The sequence below is a fragment of the Schistocerca piceifrons genome, chromosome 1, assembly GCF_021461385.2.
Source record: "Schistocerca piceifrons isolate TAMUIC-IGC-003096 chromosome 1, iqSchPice1.1, whole genome shotgun sequence".
NCBI lineage: Eukaryota > Metazoa > Arthropoda > Insecta > Orthoptera > Acrididae > Schistocerca > Schistocerca piceifrons.
In genome coordinates, this window is record NC_060138.1 from 185,259,156 (window position 1) to 185,276,197 (window position 17,042).

At 42.6% G+C, this 17,042-nt stretch overlaps 2 protein-coding genes across 4 annotated transcripts in view; one reads left to right on the forward strand and one right to left on the reverse strand.

The window, feature by feature from the left end:
- The window catches only part of LOC124785323 (double-stranded RNA-specific editase Adar-like), a 142,733-nt gene that overhangs the window by 50,607 nt on the left and 75,084 nt on the right, over positions 1-17,042 (reverse strand). The window contains exon 1 of one of the 2 annotated variants that reach the window (XM_047254171.1): positions 15,206-15,469. The exons of the other annotated variant lie outside the window; for it this stretch is intronic. Coding sequence (XP_047110127.1) covers positions 15,206-15,281 — 76 coding nt within the window. The 5' untranslated portion in view covers positions 15,282-15,469. Of the gene's footprint in view, positions 1-15,205; positions 15,470-17,042 lie in introns of those variants that run through there. 2 annotated transcript variants of the gene reach the window in all.
- LOC124785359 (tyrosyl-DNA phosphodiesterase 2-like) overlaps positions 1-17,042 on the forward strand; it is a 170,404-nt gene that overhangs the window by 4,676 nt on the left and 148,686 nt on the right. For both annotated transcript variants that reach the window (XM_047254176.1, XM_047254180.1), the window contains one exon: positions 12,225-12,392. Coding sequence is in view for 1 of the 2 variants with exons in the window: in XM_047254180.1 (XP_047110136.1) it covers positions 12,390-12,392 (3 nt within the window). In the remaining variant the exon portion in view is untranslated. The remainder of the gene's footprint in view (positions 1-12,224; positions 12,393-17,042) is intronic.

Here is a 17,042-nt window from a genome sequence, read left to right on the forward strand (position 1 = left end):
GCTCCAGAAAATCTGCACTCTTTATTGCCTATTAGCTAGTAACTTTCTCTTTTGTGTGACATAAAATTAAGTACAGGAAACATAAAACCGGTGAACAAAAGACAAGCAAGACAACACACGTTTCTTCTCACTCCTTAGGTCCCAGCATTTTTCTCCATCTAATCTTGCTGCAGCTTTACATGGCGTGCTTTCCTTCCTGCGAAAGCATCGAAGCTGCCAAACGTTTTGCTATATGAAAAATAAAAATGTCTTTGTCAAATACTGAAGAAGCTGTTAATACGAATAGTACCCTAGTCTTGTGTGGATTACGTATATTTTGTCACTGTTTGCTGCATAAAATGAAATAGCCCTTTCTAATACTGCAGCAGTTTTAACACACGCCAAATACGCGAGATTGTGTTGGCACGAATGGTCATTTTTACGTACCTAGTTTGGAGAAATAACACGACAGAACATAATTCATGAAGTACCAATATCAAATGCCTAATAGGGCTACTACAGCCAAAAAGTTCTGTTAGGAAATTGTTCCACATTTCATTCATATGGTCCAGTTTCTGAAGCATGAGATAGAAAACTAGAATACAAGATTTTTATACGAGGGTAAGTCAATTATTATCCGCAAAGTACATTTTTTTATATTTGTGTTAAGTTCTATGGGACCAAACATCTGCGGTTATCAGGCTTACACACTACATCTAACTTAAACTAACTTACGCTAAGGGCAACACTGACACCCAAGGGAGGACTCGAACCTCCGACGGGGGGAGCCGCGCGAACCGTGGCAAGGCGCCCTCAGACCGACGGCTCCGCGAAGTAGTTATAAAATATTATCATTTTTCAACATAGTCTCCTTGCGTTTCAACGCACTTGGTCCATCGCTGAACAAGCTTCCTGATGCCCTCATAAAAGAAGGTTATCGGTTGAGCTGTCAGCCAGGAATGCACCTCTTCTTTCACTGCTTCGTTCGAGGCAAATCGACGGCCCCTTAATGCCTGTTTGAGTGGACCAAACAAGTGATAGTCAGAAGGGGGCACGATCGGGACTATATGGAGGATGATCCAGTACTTCAAATTTGAGTTTATGGAGCGTTTCAGCAGTATGCGGGCGGGCATTTCCGTGCAACAACACAACACCTTTTGACAGCAATCCTCGGTGATTGCTCCGAACTGCAGGCTTTAGCCTAGCAGTAAGCATCTCACTGTAACGTATACTGTTTATTGTTGTGCCCCTTTCCCCATAATTGTTCCAGTACTGGACCTTATGCGTCCCAAAAACAAACCCGTAAGCATCTGTTTTCCTGCGGACGGCTGGGTCTCGAATTTTTTTTTGCACGGCGAATTTGTATGTTTCCATTCCATACTCCGCCGCTTACTCTCTGGGTCGTAATGATGGATCCATGTTTCTTCACCAGTAATGATCCTGTCTAAGTTGTCCCCCTCGTTACCATAGCGCTCCAAGTGTTTTTCGCTCATGTCCAATCGCGTTTACCGAGCGAGGTGGCGCAGTGGTTAGCACACTGGACTCGCATTCGGAAGGACGACGGTTCAATCCCGTCTCCAGCCATCCTGATTTAAGTTTTCCGTGATTTCCCTAAATCGTTTCAGGCAAATGCCGGGATGGTTCCTTTGAAAGGGCACGGCCGATTTCCTTTCCAATCCTTCCCTAACCCGAGCTTGCGCTCCGTCCCTAATGACCTCGTTGTCTACGGGACGTTAAACACTAACCACCACCACCACCACCAATCGCGTTTGTTTATGCAACTGCGTGAGTTGTTTTGGGATCCATCTTGCACAAACTTTATGAAACCCAAGTCTGTTGTGGATGATTTCGTAGGCAGAACCGTGACTAATTTGCAGACAATGTGTCACTTCGTCAATAGATAATCATCTGCTTAAGAGAATCATTTCACGTGAACGCTAAATGGTTTCTTCAATTGTGGCGGTAAACGGTCGTCCGGCTCTTTCATCGTGCGTCCATCCGTAGACACTCCTTTGCGGCAAAACACTGTTCCCACACTATACCGAAAGTCTTCGATGAGTTTAGGCCCCTGATTCGCATTCCGACCATAAAAAACGGATCACTGAACGATGCTCTTATTTGGTGCAAATAGACAGCGGAGCAGCCATGATTGACAGCACGGCAGCGATAACGAAGCTAACCTGGCAGCTTGAAAATTGCAAAGATGTAACAACAAATAAACAAAGCATGCGTCATCAACGTAAAATGACAGTACTACCAAAATAAACAAAAACATAATCAAATTGCGGATACATTTGGAATCGTCATAGTCTTCCATCTAATTTTTGTGATGTCCCCGTTTCTTCTCCTTCCTCGTTCTAACAAACTATCTTGTCATCAATAATTCTGTAACTATTCCTGCCATTGTCGAAACATTCTCCGGTTAGCTTCAACTAACCCTGCCAGAATCACATGTCCAGTTAACCAGTGTTTATTTTCCGGTTATGCGTTAGTTATTACATGTTAGTACAACGCGTTTTCGGCGCCTAACTGACACTTGGTGGAGTAGCGTTCTGGCAAAATTTCATTTTCTTGGATATACCGAAAAGATTATACGTAATCTTTCTTACCGTTAATTGTTTATTTCCACTCTGGATTTCGCTGATCGTTCGCAGACCCAATCAACCACATAAACAAACAGCGATTGGCATTCACCCTTCGGGTTTATTCGGCTTAGCTCTTATAGCCCCGTCCCCTTTTATCTGCGGGTAAGTTTTTTTTATTTCTAGATGCGACGAGGACGCCCCTGGCAGAGACATCACACACCCTTCGCACACATTCAAACATCAAAATGATTCGTTGGAAAATCAACTTATAATGTGTTCAAAAACCAACTGGGATGCTTTTCAACCCCTTCAAGAATATGAATTTGCCCCCCCCCCCCCCCCCCTGAAATTGCCGCCCGGGGCCGATACACCGGTCTGCCCCCCGCCGATTCGTATCTGCATTTTTGCAGAAAAACTCAGCTGGAGTGTAGCTACTATACATGAATGCTGGCAGCGGTGGTCACGAGAAGCCCGGGTTTCAGACGGCCATTCGGCATTACCGAGAAGCCTCTGGCGCATCTTTACTGCATCCGCAGCAGCAATCGTAGCAGTAGTTTGCACCTCATTGACGCTACGAACTGTTACAAATCGACTATATATTTCAAGGAGTTCTCCGATCCAGACGCCCTGACCTCAAACCACAGCCAACGCCATTTGCGAATTCAGTGGTGTCAACCGAGAGCTCATTGGACAGCAGGGAGAAGGCCTGTTGTGTTTTCTGACGCAAGTTGGTTCTGCCTCAGGGCCACTGATAGCCGTGCGTTGGATTTATGGTCTGGGGGTGCGATTTCGTATGACAGCAGGGTCACTCTCGTGGTTATCCCACGCATCGTGACAGCACATTTGTACGTCAATCTGGTGATTCGACCTGCGTGCTCCCATCACGTACAGTGCTGTTTTTTCCAACAGGATAACGCTAGCCCACACGCCACTACTGTAACTCAGCATGCTCTACAGTGTTTATAGTTTTGCCTTGGGCTGCTCGATCAGCAGGTCCGTACCCAATGGAGTATATACGGGACGTTATCGGACGACTCCTGCGTCATCCACACGTAACGTTAGCGACAGCCCCGGACGGTGCACAAGTCCCGCCCAATCATCCCCCTCCACACCAATCCATATCCTAGGCTCCACCCATAGTGTGCCGCATGTTCCAACGTCAAAGTTGTTCGTATCACAGTTATGCCAGTCATAACAAGGGAGAAAAATCAGTAGTTAGTACGAAATACAGTTTTTCCGGTACCATTGTGAAAAGAATTAGAAATATGTTCGTTGAATATGCGAGTTGAAAAATCATCAATAAGAAAGAAAAATAAAAATGATATCCACACTGTCTTTTTTATTTCATGAGCTTTCATCTGCACTATATCAAAAAATCTGATATTTGTTAACTGCAGTGAGCGCAAATTTCCGTCACCTCGCGTAGTGTAAGAAATTCTGTTGGGAAATATTAATTGGTAGTATCGCCAAGGATGCTGTCCATTATCTCGATTGTCTAAAGTCAATGTTCTGCATAAACAAGGCAAAGTCGATGTCTTGGTTTGTTTCTGATTACCTCGTTAAGACTAAAGAATATAAGAGTGGGATAATGTACAAGTGCGTAACGCAAGCAGTCAGATATTTATACAGTGACATTCTTCATTAATATTTGCTTGTGTAATGGGTGAATTTTTACTTGTGAACTCTTATGACAGCTTGCTTATAGCAGACACGAAATTACTTTGAGTTCTTCTTCAGTGTTGGAGAGCTTTAGAGCTGACTATTGTTAAACACATGTACATAATTTCGTCAGTGTCATTCCAACACATCTTATCGTACTTTAATGTCTGTTAGATATCAGCTTTGACAGCAGTTGGCCACAACAGTCAAGATTAGGTACCTTGTGTATGATAATTTTATTGAGAGTGCATATCTATGTTTCATTTTGACAGTATTACACAAACTGCTAAGAAGTACTAAGAGCACAACACTGCTAGTATGAACAACCGCGGTAAAACAAAAAACGACGAACAAAAACACGACAGCGACGAGGACTACCAAAGATTATATTGATGCGCTCTTGGTTGGTTTGGCGGGGGTAGGTGTTTTGAGGAGGGTAAATGAGCGGGGCTTGTGCAAATGTCCGGGGCTGTCGCTAACGTTTCCTTCATCTCCACAAATAGCTTTAACAGTCCCTGTATTGGCCGACCAAATGCACCAGGCATGGAACGTCATCGCAGAAACGCATCCGGCACCCTCACAACACAATACAGGCACGTTTGCATGCTTCCATTCAACATTCTGGTCGTTACAGTGATTATTAATGTACCAGAATTTCACATTTGCAACGGCGTTTCGCGCGCTTACATTAACCTGTGATCTTGCTATGTTAATCACTTAAATGTGTTACCTAGACAAACGTATTCCCAAAATTTCATTACTCTACATTAATTATTTTTTGGTGTTGCGTTTTTTTCCGTCAACGTATATATATGATTAATTTTGCACGGAACCCTCAGTGCGCGAGTCCTACTCGCACTTGGCTAATTCTTTGTTTTTATTTTTAATTCCTCGTTGAGCCCAACTGAGGAGCACTTCTTTCCCTCCCAATCTGTTTACATCCGTTTACTGTTTTTCTTCTTCCAGTCTCCTCAAACTTGTAGCTTAGCGAGGGAGATCCTCAGCAGATTTGTGATTGTTAGTTATGGTTCTAAATTTTGTTCTGCCTGAAATGATTTCTTAACGATACACCAACTTCTTCTAGATATTTGTGTTAGCTTTGTCAATGAGAACCGAAACAATTAGATTATTTCAGAATTTTCCTCGCTAGCTTGTCGTTAGACATTCTACACTACTGGCGATTAAATCTATAACACCTTAAAGATGACATGCAGCACACGTCAAATTGGCATGACATTTACTGTACGCTTAGATACGCGTATTATCATCATTTTAGCGCAACCTCACGAAGTACGCAAGAGTGCAGTAATCTATAATCTATATAAGGCCAAGGTTACACTGCGGGGTTTCACATTCGGAAACTAGAATGTCGGTTAGTTGTGAGAAGAATGTGTAATGCTACGTGTAGGTCTACCAGCAAATGTAGTCACAGATAGCGACAGGATCGTGGCCTGTCGATGCTGCAGTTCATCGTTGCGCCATATTGCCGCTTGCGTTGGTCGGTATCCCAAGAGTGTCTTATAAATTTGGCATCTATGGGTTTAGGATGGCCACACTCAGTCGCCATGCAACATTTCAACGGCCCAACACGACTAGCGCCCGAGAGGACACACAGTTCCTTCGGCCGTGTAGATCGTACCGCCGCGCTTATTAGCTACAACACAGTGCGACGACAGACACCTGGAGCACCAAGGACTGTCACCAAGGCAACAACTGTAGCCGCGTCCTTTGATGAGGCACAGACAAGCGCGCGCCGACAGTGTCGCACCTGGTAGCTTTAGGCACAGATGTAGCATCACGTCGTCTCTGTCACACAAACTTCTCTACTTACAGCATCACACGGGCGTATCCGACTGAAGAGGCTCCTAGGAGAACGGTTCCGGAACATGGCGTGAGATGCCACTGAGTATTAAAAACAATGACTTCTTGTTCGCATAACCGGTAACTTGGACAGGAGCCATTACACATACTGATGTGTTATGACTAGTGTCTGTCTTCGAAATCTCCGTGGGGTTATCGTTCAAGTCATAAATTGAGACACATGTTGCCTCTGCTGTCAGACTTACTAGGGCTTGCTGAAAAAGTATGTCGGGCGAATTTGGTGGCCAAATAATTTTTTCCAAAAAATGTCGACATCGAAATAGGAATATCGAGTGCCAATAATTTTACTTTATATTTTTTTCGCAATTTTCAGTAAATATATGAAATTGTTCTTTTGAAATTCCAGAAGAACATATTTTTACTTTCACTGTGTGAAGGAATCTTACTACTTTTTGAGCTTTCGCCACATCCAGTCTTTCTCTTTGACTGTGTGAAGGAAGTATAGGTGGCACAAAAAAGTCGTCCGATTGCACTGGTGGGGTGTTTGCGAACGGAATAACAAAGATATCCGAAGTGAATAAATAGCACACTAGTCGCTTTAAAAAAACAATTTTAACACAACTAGTAAGCTATTTTTTCACATTAGCATTCTTCAAAAACAGTTGCGAAACTGACGAACAAACATCTAAATGACAAGACTCTTCGCGGTGGGTGGAGACGAGTGAGGGCAAATGCTGATATAATCGGAGCTACCAACAGAAACTGTAACGTTTAACTTCACCGCAAAATTTTGATTTTGACACTACGACTGCTAGTTCGCTGGCGTTTACAAAAAAAGGAAAGTCGACATGAAGTGTTCCAGACAAAGCCGCTATGTGACGAAACCGAACGAGTGACCCATCGGACACCTTTCATTGTTCCACTTACATGTGGTTACCACTGTTAGCGAAGTGGTTACCGTCACGCATGAACGTGCATCGTATTCCTTTCAGTTCTTGCTCTGAGGGGGACATGCAGGCTGCTGCTTGTGATATTGTATACAAAATCTATTAATAAGTAAGTAGGCCTACTTCGATATACAGCTCAAAAACTGGCAGTATATATACGATGTGCAGCTTTTTTTTCTTTTTTGGCCGGCGATATTTTTTCCTACGATATATCAATTTTTTCGATACTTCGCGGCCGATAACTTTTTTAAAATATTGGTATATCAGATTCCCGGTATTTTTAAAAATATCAGCAGTCCTACGACTTATAAACATCGATAAACAGGGTGTAGAGACTATTCTTCTAGTCAGCATGTACAATGAAGTGACGAAGTCGGGGGACGCCTTCTAAGATCGTGTTGGCTTCCTTTTACCCAGAGTAGAACAGCAACTCGACGTGGTATGGGTTCACCACTTCGTAGGAAGGCCCCCTATAGAAATACTGGGCCGTGCTTCCTCTATAGCCGTCCTTAATTGCGAAAGTGTTGCTGGTGCGAATAACTATAAACCAATCGCGAACAACTGTGGCCCGATTACACGGCGCATTATCATCCACAAAAATTCTATAGTTGTTGGAGGAAAAGAAGTACATGAATGGCTCCAAATGGTCTCCAAGGCAGCCGATCATAACCATTTCCAGTCAATGATCGGTTCAGTTCAACCAGATGACTCAAGCTATTCCATGTACATGCATCCCACACCGTTACGGAGCTATGATCAACTTGCACAGTGCCTTGTTGACAATTTGGGTCCGTGGCTTCGTGGTGTCTGCGCCACGGTCACGAGCCCAAAGAGAGCGTTGCAGGCGATGTCGTGAAGTTAGTAAAGGCACTCGCGTCGATCATCTGCTGTCATAGCCCAGTAACGCCAAACTTCGCTGCACTGTCCTAATCGATACGTTCGTTGTAAGTCCCACACTGATTCTGCGGTCATTTCACGTCGTGTTGGGTGGCTGATGGCACTGGCACACTACGCAAACGCCGCTGCTCTCGGTTGTTCAAGTGAAGTCCGTCAGCCACCGCGTTGTACGAGCTGAGACGTAATGTGTGAAATTTAGTATTCTCGGCACACTGTTGACACTGTGGATCTTAGTATATTCAATTCCCTAACGATTTCCAAAACTGAATGTCCCATGCGTCTAGCTCCAACTACCATTCCGCGTTCAAAGTCTGTTTTTTCCCTTCGTGCAGCCGTAATCACGTCGGAAACCTTTTGTCATGAATCACCCACGTACAAATGACAGCTCCACCAATGCACTGCCCTTTCTATACCTTGTGGACGCGATACTACCAACTGTACATGTGCAAGTCGCTATCCCATGACTTTTGTCATGTCAGTGTAAATCTTTCTGTGCGAGGTCTGATTTAGCTTACTTTATTATTTATTTATTTATTTATTTACACGTCAAGTTCCGTAGGACCAAATTGAGGAGCAAATATCCAAGGTCATGGAACGTGTCAGCACAAGAAATACAGCATTAAAGTAATAGCAGATAAAAACAATATGTATATGAGCCCGAAAGAAGTCAGTCCATAAGTTTAAGTAAACGCAATCAACAATACAACAAGAATCAGCTTAATTTTTCAAGGAACTCCAACAGAATAGGAGTGACCCACGAAGAAACTCTTCAGTTTCGATTTGAAAGCGCGTGGATTACTGCTAATGTTTTTGAATTCTAGTGGTAGCTTATTGAAAAATGGCTGCAGCAGTATACTGCACACTTTTCTGCGCAATAGTTAAGCAAGTCCGATCCAAATGCAGGTTTGACTTCTGCCGAGTATTAACTGAGTGAAAGTTGCTTACTCTTGGGAATAAGCTAATATTGTTAACAAGAAATGGCAGTAAAGAATATACAGGGTGATTCAGGAGGAAAGGTACATACTTTTTTTTGGGGGGGGGGGGGGGGGAGGATAGTATTAGTGATTCTGAACAGAAAACTTCGTATGGACGTATGCCCTATTCCGAATGGTTTCTGAGATAGAACACATTTAATATCACTTTTTTACGTTTTTCTTGAATAACTCGAAAACTGCACCCTTCAGCGAAAACGTGTCGCAGTAAAAAATTAAAACTACATTAAATTTCCGGCGAAAAGGGTCCTATTAATTTTTTCCCCTCTAGAACTAAAGATCTGTGCGAAGAGAGCGCGAGAATGTTGAAAAACTCGCTCGACGTGCATGCGCTGTGGCATACGTGTTTTTTGTAGGCCAATTTGAGGAAGCATATTGTGGTAGCAAGCTGAGACGAACAGTTTGATACGGGACACTTGTGGTCTATCAAGTCGGGAAAATACCTGGCCTACAAAAACTACGTGTAAGCTACAGCTCACGCGCGTCGAGCGAGCTTTTCAACTTTCTCGCGCTCACTTCGCACAAACCATTAGTTCTAAAGAAAAAATGAATAGGACCTTTTTATAGGAAATTTAATATAGTTTAATTTTGTACTGCGACACGTTTTCACTGGAGGGTGCGGTTTTCGAGTTATTCAAGAAAAACGCACAAAAGTGATTTAAATGTGTTCTACCTTGGAAACAATTCGGAATATGGCATACGTCCATATCACGTTTTTTGTTCAGAATCACTAATACTATCACCTCTCAAAGCATGTACGTTTCCTCCTGACTCACCCTGTATATATTGAGAGGCCAATGTCAAAACAACCAGACTAGTGAACAGAAGTCGACAAGAGGTTCGTGAACTTACTGCCCGAACCACCCGTTTCTGAGCCAAAAATATCCTTTTACGAGGTGCATTCAAGTTCTAAGGCCTCCGATTTTTTTTCTAATAACTACTCACCCGAAATCGATGAAACTGGCGTTACTTCTCGACGTAATCGCCCTGCAGACGTACACATTTTTCACAATGTTGACGCCATGATTCCATGGCAGCGGCGAAGGCTTCAAAGGAGTCTCTTTTGACCACTGGAAAATCGCTGAGGTAATAGCAGCACGGCTGGTGAATGTGCAGCCACAGAGAGTGTCTTTCATTGTTGGAAAAAGCCAAAAGTCACTATGAGCCAGGTCAGGTGAGTAGGGAGCATGAGGAATCACTTCAAAGTTGTTATCACGAAGAAACTGTTGCGTAACGTTAGCTCGATGTGCGGGTGCGTTGTCTTGGTGAAACAGCACACACGCAGCCCTTCCCGGACGTTTTTGTTCCTGTGCAGGAAGGAATTTGTTCTTCAAAACATTTTCGTAGGATGCACCTGTTACCGTAGTGCCCTTTGGGACGCAATGGGTAAGGATTACGCCCTCGCTGTCCCAGAACATGGACACCATCATTCTTTCAGCACTGGCGGTCAGCCGAAATTTTTTTGGTGGCGGTGAATCTGTGTGCTTCCATTGAGCTGACTGGCGCTTTGTTTCTGGATTGAAAAATGGCATCCACGTCTCATCCATTGTCACAACCGACGAAAAGAAAGTCCCATTCATGCTGTCGTTGCGCGTCAACATTGCTTGGCAACATGCCACACGGGCAGCCATGTGGTCGTCCGTCAGCATTCGTGGCACCCACCTGGATGACACTTTTCGCATTTTCAGGTCGTCTTGCAGGATTGTGTGCACAGAACCCACAGAAATGCCAACTCTGGAGGCGATCTGTTCAAACAGTCATTCGGCGATCCCCCAAAACAATTCTCTCCACTTTCTCGATCATGTCGTCAGACCGGCTTGTGCGAGCCCGAGGTTGTTTCGGTTTGTTGTCACACATTGTTCTGCTTCATTAAACTGTCGCACCCACGACGCACTTTCGACACATCCATAACCACATGTCTCCTTCAACTGTCGATGAATTTCAATTGGTTTCACACCACGCAAATTCAGAAAACGAATGATTGCACGCTGTTCAAGTAAGGAAAACGTATTTAAAGTATTTAAAACAATTCTCATTCTCGCCGCTGGCGGTAAAATTCCATCTGCCGTACGGTGCTGCCATCTCCGGGACGTATTGACAATGAACGCGGCCTCATTTTAAAACAATGCATATGTTTCTATCTCTTTCCAGTCCGGACAAAAAATATCGGAGGCCTTAGAACTTGAATGCACCTCGTAGAATGGGAAGAGTTACCCCAAAATATAATACCATGCGACATAAGCGAATGAAAATATGCGAAGTAGACCAATTTTCTTGTCGAACGATCACTCACTTCAGATACCGTATGAATAGTAAAAATGGCAGCATTAAGTCTTCGAACAAGGTGCTACATCGGCTTTCCACAACAGTTTACTGTCTATCTGAACACCTACAAGTCTGAACTGTTCAGTTTCACTGATCATATGCCCATTATGTGAAATTAAAACGTCAGGTTTTGTTGAACTGTGTGTTAGAAACTGTACTTGAAACTGAGCCTATGTTACACACAACATTCTTTACTACCAAGCTAGTGTCATCAGCAAACAAAATATTTTAGAGTTACCTATAAAACTAGAGGGCATATCATTTATATAAATAAGGAGTGGCCCCAACACTGATCCCTGGGGCACCCCCCCCCCCCCCTCCACCTGACCGTGCCCCATTCAGACCCCCGCATCATAGCCATTCTCAACACTGTGAATAATGACCTTTTGCTGTGTGTTGCTAAAATAAGAGGTGAACCAACGGTGAGCTACTCCCCGTTTTCCGTAAAGGTCCAACTTCTGGAGCAATATGTTGTGATCAACACAGTCAAACGCCTTAGTTAAACCAAAAAAATATGCCTGCCGTTCGAAACCTACAATGATCATTTCTCCTAATGTACGTGGGTGTCAACAAAATACTTTCATATTGGAGGAGAAAGCCGGCTACCGTTCTAAATTTCGCATCATATATGTCCCACAATCACATGCAAATGTTATGTATTTTTCCTGCTATACTGTTTACACAAAATAAGAAGCAAAATCCTTATTTAGTTCCTGTTGTTGCAATTTTATTGTCACTACCTTACACTGTTTGTTATTAAAATTGCCCTCTCTCCGTATCCTGATTTTGAGTTTGCTTGTAAAGTGATCGATTTCCTTTGATTTGTGCTCCATCTAGATTAAATTTTCGCCGTTTGGTTCTCTCATTTTCCTTTCTTATCATATCATAGTCTCATATTATATACGAAAAGTACTTCTCATTCACAACTACTGGCTTCTGTTACACACGCGTTTATTTATAGGCGCTTGCGTCGCTCATTCCCTTCACTTAATGATAACCTCCAGCTATTTCATTTACAGGGATCACAAGGCCAAAGAAGTGCACGCACGAAGCTCGTGAATACCGTGAGCATTTTTCGCAAATAACTGGCCATTTTAGGCATGTAATACAGACTGGATCCTCTGGCCTGAGCATTCAGAAGTTCGCTACTAGAGGGTAATAACGAAGATCCTGTTGGTACCCGCATGGTGAGTACAAACTGCAGTAGGCATGTTTCTGAGATTAGTTCCGATAAGCGATATCTAGTTACATCTTTTTTCCCTATACTATTATAACAAAGTGAATGCTAACTGAATGCAGACAACGAAATGCAGTACATACAGGAGTCTCACAATGTAGAGCAGATTTCCAATACTGTTGCACAATATTGGAGAGACCAAATCTCAACGCATAAACAATATATGAATGAAACGTGGAAAACACACACGCACAGTTTGAACTAATAAGTTTTACGACAAATGTGTCCACAGCCTTCGTGAAATTTTCAAATGAAATCATTCCCCTTTTGGCTGTTACAACAATGTTTTAACAGCCGAAAGCAGAATTATTTCATTTAAAAGCGGTTTGAACTATGTATTACATGGAAATATCTTTCCGTAATCTCTCATATACTAATAAAACTACTACAATCATAAAAAATGATTTGGTCTATTTTGGAAATGACGCTGAAATCACACGATGGCACGGTATCATACATCCTGTAAAAAGATCTATTTTAATACATGGCCGGCCGGTGTGGGCGAGTGGTTCTAGGCGCTTCAGTGTTGAACCACGCGACCGTTACGTAGCAGGTTCGAATCCTGCCTCGGGCATGGATGTGTGTGACGTCCTTAGGTTAGTTAGGTTTAAGTAGTTCTAAGTCTAGGGGACTGATGACCTTCAGATGTTAAGTCCCATAGTGTTCAGAGCCATTTGAACCATTTCTTAATACACGATGATATCTAATCTAAGAACATACTTCGAGAGAGAGAAAGAGAGAGAGAGAGAGAGAGAGAGAGAGAGAGAGAGAGAGAGTGTACAATAATATTGTTATAATTATAAGGAAGCGGGTACTCTCTTCTGATTTGTACAAGAGGTGAGGGAACTATGTTCGTGTGACTAGCTGATAAATTTGTGTCGTTTCAGTGCTGGATATTGTTACACTGTTTGGTATTAATTAGTTAATCACTATCAAGGACGTCACATTTTTATTCATAAATATTAGTTGTTATGCCGAGCAGCGACAGAAGAACCCTGTAATGCGACGGACTGTTACAGCACTGCACAATTTAAGTTATTTATTCCATGCCACAGATATGTCTGTTGTCAAACTGTAGGACATTAAGAGAGATAACACATATGACTTTTTCTCGCTTAATCTTTCAGGAAATTTACAACTTCATAACTATAGGCGGGTGGGATGAATGTTATAATTTTGATTATTATTATATTATTACAGTTACGAAATACGTTTGTCATTCCAGTTCCCAATTACGATTTTTTTTGCGTTCGCGAGCGCAATATACACAGCTTTCTACCTTTTCCAATCTGTGATATTTGGCAGCTCCTTAATGGTGGCTACTTTCCAGACAATCGAATGAGATTAGCTGTTTCAGTACTTGCTAGTATCACAAAAAGACTACATGTTCTCGTCTCCTCGATGCCCTTGACGAAAGAGATGGATTTTTATTCTGCACTCTGTAGCAGCCTTCCATATCCTACTATCTTTCCAAAGTAATTCGCACGGTTTCTGCCCTGGGTGAAGATCGTACCCCCTTATACTGCTGCTTTTCTCTCGACTAACTAATTTATTTATTATTTATTTATCGTGTGGCTCATAACATTACAGTAAAAATAACAGAAACAACACGATTTCCCCTCTGAATAGCTTTAACAGGCGCAGCGATTCCAGTCCTCTCTGTTGTAGCGGCCTCAAACTATCCGTAGTTAACAACAAGTATCTAGTCACTATAAGAGCTATAAAAATTGTGCATCCGCGTGTGCTATGGTTGCCCTCCATTACCCGCAGCTTACGCCTTAGGGCTACAACCGAGCGAGTTGGAGAACTTGGTTTCGAATCACTGTATGGCCATCCCATAGGTCGAATTTCCGTGGTTTCCTGATATTGCTTAAAACGGATGCTGGGTTCGTTCTTTTGAAAAGGACACGTCGGAATCCTGCGCCACCTTTGCTTGATCCGACCTTACCTTACCATGATCAAAAATCTATCATACTCAGCCTGTCGGATCTCCGAATTTCCTATGGTTGTGAACAGCCACAGTATAATATATCCTGCGACTGTGTATTTGTATCTTCCCCGTCCGTAGATGACCGTTCCTACTGTTTCACACCCAAAGTAATTTTTATACTGTTACATACAGACTGTTCTGCTTTATTTCAAGAGCCGCGACTTTCCGCTTCCACTTTAAAGCAGCCACAGCTATTGCTTACCAACACGTCTGAAGAGTACCTGAAGCAAGATAGTTTTAAAAAGACACTGCTCCAGCATACTGAACTGGACGGTGGCATCACAATTACGCTTGGTACAACGAGGTACAAGTGCTGCCAACACCAATTTGACGAATTTGTGGCGTGGCAGCCTCGTCAATAAACCAACCATGTAAAATTGCATTTGTAAAAAGCTGTTCGCTTCGTGTCTGATGTTATGAATGTACTACGGAAATCACAACACTCTGTGCTTATCCATTGTAAACATTTTAAATTAAACTTTTACTAAAATGCACCCGTAATCATCTATAACACTTCTGCCTGTTATGAATTATTTCTGATTTACACAACTAAAACACTTTCACTGGTACTCCGTAATGCTTGAAAACCTCGATACTTTTTTTTTAATTTAAAGGAAACCAGCAACGGAAGATTAATGAATTCAAACACGTATAGCAATGAATTCTTGCGCATGGAAGGGAACGTGTTTTATGAACGGCGAGGCCAGTTCTGCAGTAAATACCTGACAATTTTAGTTGTCAAACAGAATCGAATTTAGATGTGTAGGACTCACCATTTGCAAATGTCCCGAGCCAATGCACATTCGTTTTCAGGGGGTCCTGGAGGAATGGTATTGCGAGGGACAACATGACCTATATGAAAAGGTCTTAAAAAGTTTTGCCAGCGAAAAAAGTATACGAAGTCACTTGATTAAAAGCAGCTTATAAGAAAACCTCTACTTTTATCGTCACAAGTAACAAGTCAGCTTGACAAGCTATCCGTGCACGTATGTGGATTGAACAGTACACACTCTAGAACGTTCTGAGTCGACGCTAAGGCTAACACAGCGTGGCGTGGCAATACAGCTGCACTTGCCACAGAACTAGTTGATATGCTATCTGTTTCGAGACTTTTCCCCTTCCCCAGCAGCACATTTGAACCGGATTACACACAAGAGCGCAGTGTTCTCTGGCGTCGGGTGACTACTAAGCCAAGCCTTCATAGCAAATTAAAACAACGTGTCACAGCAGTGATCGAACTTCCATCTTTACCTACCAAGATTAGCTCTATACCACCTGAATAATTTGGCCATGTCTCATGGACTTGGCGCTTCAATTTCTCAAAGCACAATCGAGAGGTCATTAGAAAAAAAGCGAACAATCACTAAAAATTGTAACCTTCAAGAGTTCTCCGCAAACTTGAGTTGCGGTATACATGTGTAAGAAAAGACTTTAAGCTTGGAATATGGAAGCACTGGGTGAGGTGATGCAAGAGGTTAAGGCACAGGACTCGCATTCGCGAGGACAGTAGGACAAGTTCCCTTCTGGCTATCCAAATTTAGACTTCTCATAGTTTCCCGTATTGCTTGCGGTTGATTCTGGAATGGTCCTTTTGAAAAGGGCAGGGTCGATTTCCTCTAAACCATTTCCCAATCAAAAGTCTCTAATGACCCCGTCACCGGCGTGCTTTCTCTCGAATCCTCTCGTGATTAAAAAATTATGGGAAGTACTATTTTAATCTAACTATATCTCACTCGTGATTGGAGCTTTATGAGTAGCGCCTAGTCTCTCTTGGTGAAGTTTAATACCACAAATGCTCCATTTGAGCGATGTTTTGTTGCGAAGAATCTTGCGGACGCCTTGGAGCCGGTTAAGCGCACGTAACGTTGAATGTGTCACAACCGTTTCGAGAAACGAGAAATGTTAATGGCACCCTTGAACAAGGCTGACCAAGGGTAACTACTCCATAAAAAGTCCGAACTTTGGCCTTACTTGCATGGCGAAATCCATCCCTGTCCACAAGACAAATGTCTTATGGCTGCGGTTCCCGCACAGTGCGTGCAATGTTGACTTTAGATCGGCTCAAACTAAGGTATGCAGCAATGTAACCTAGACATTAGTGAAACAACAAGCCAGGAGACAAAAGACGACTTGAAGATGATTATGAACACTGTGAAGGGGGTATTAATTATGGATTAGGAATGTTTTAATCATCTTCCTCCGTTTCCCATAAGTTTACTTTTTACTACTTCTAGGAACGTTACCCCAAATACTGTTGAATCTAGAAATCTGAAATTTTTATGATAAGAGTCACATGAGTTTCTTGTATATACTGAAACAATGACTTTCGAATTACTTGATTTACTAAAGATTTAGAGGTGATAATGTAGCGTAGCGAAATGTGATGGGAAAAATTTACTGCGTGGTAAATATGAAATACCTCTGTAAGTTGTTGTTGTCTCCAGTCCTGAGACTGGTTTGATGCAGCTCTCCATGCTATCTATCGTGTGCAAGCTTCTTCATCTCCCAGTACTTACTGCAACCTACATCCTTCTGAATCTGCTTAGTGTATTCATCTTTTGGTCTCCCTCAACGATTTTTACCCTCCACGGTGCCCTCCAATACTAAATT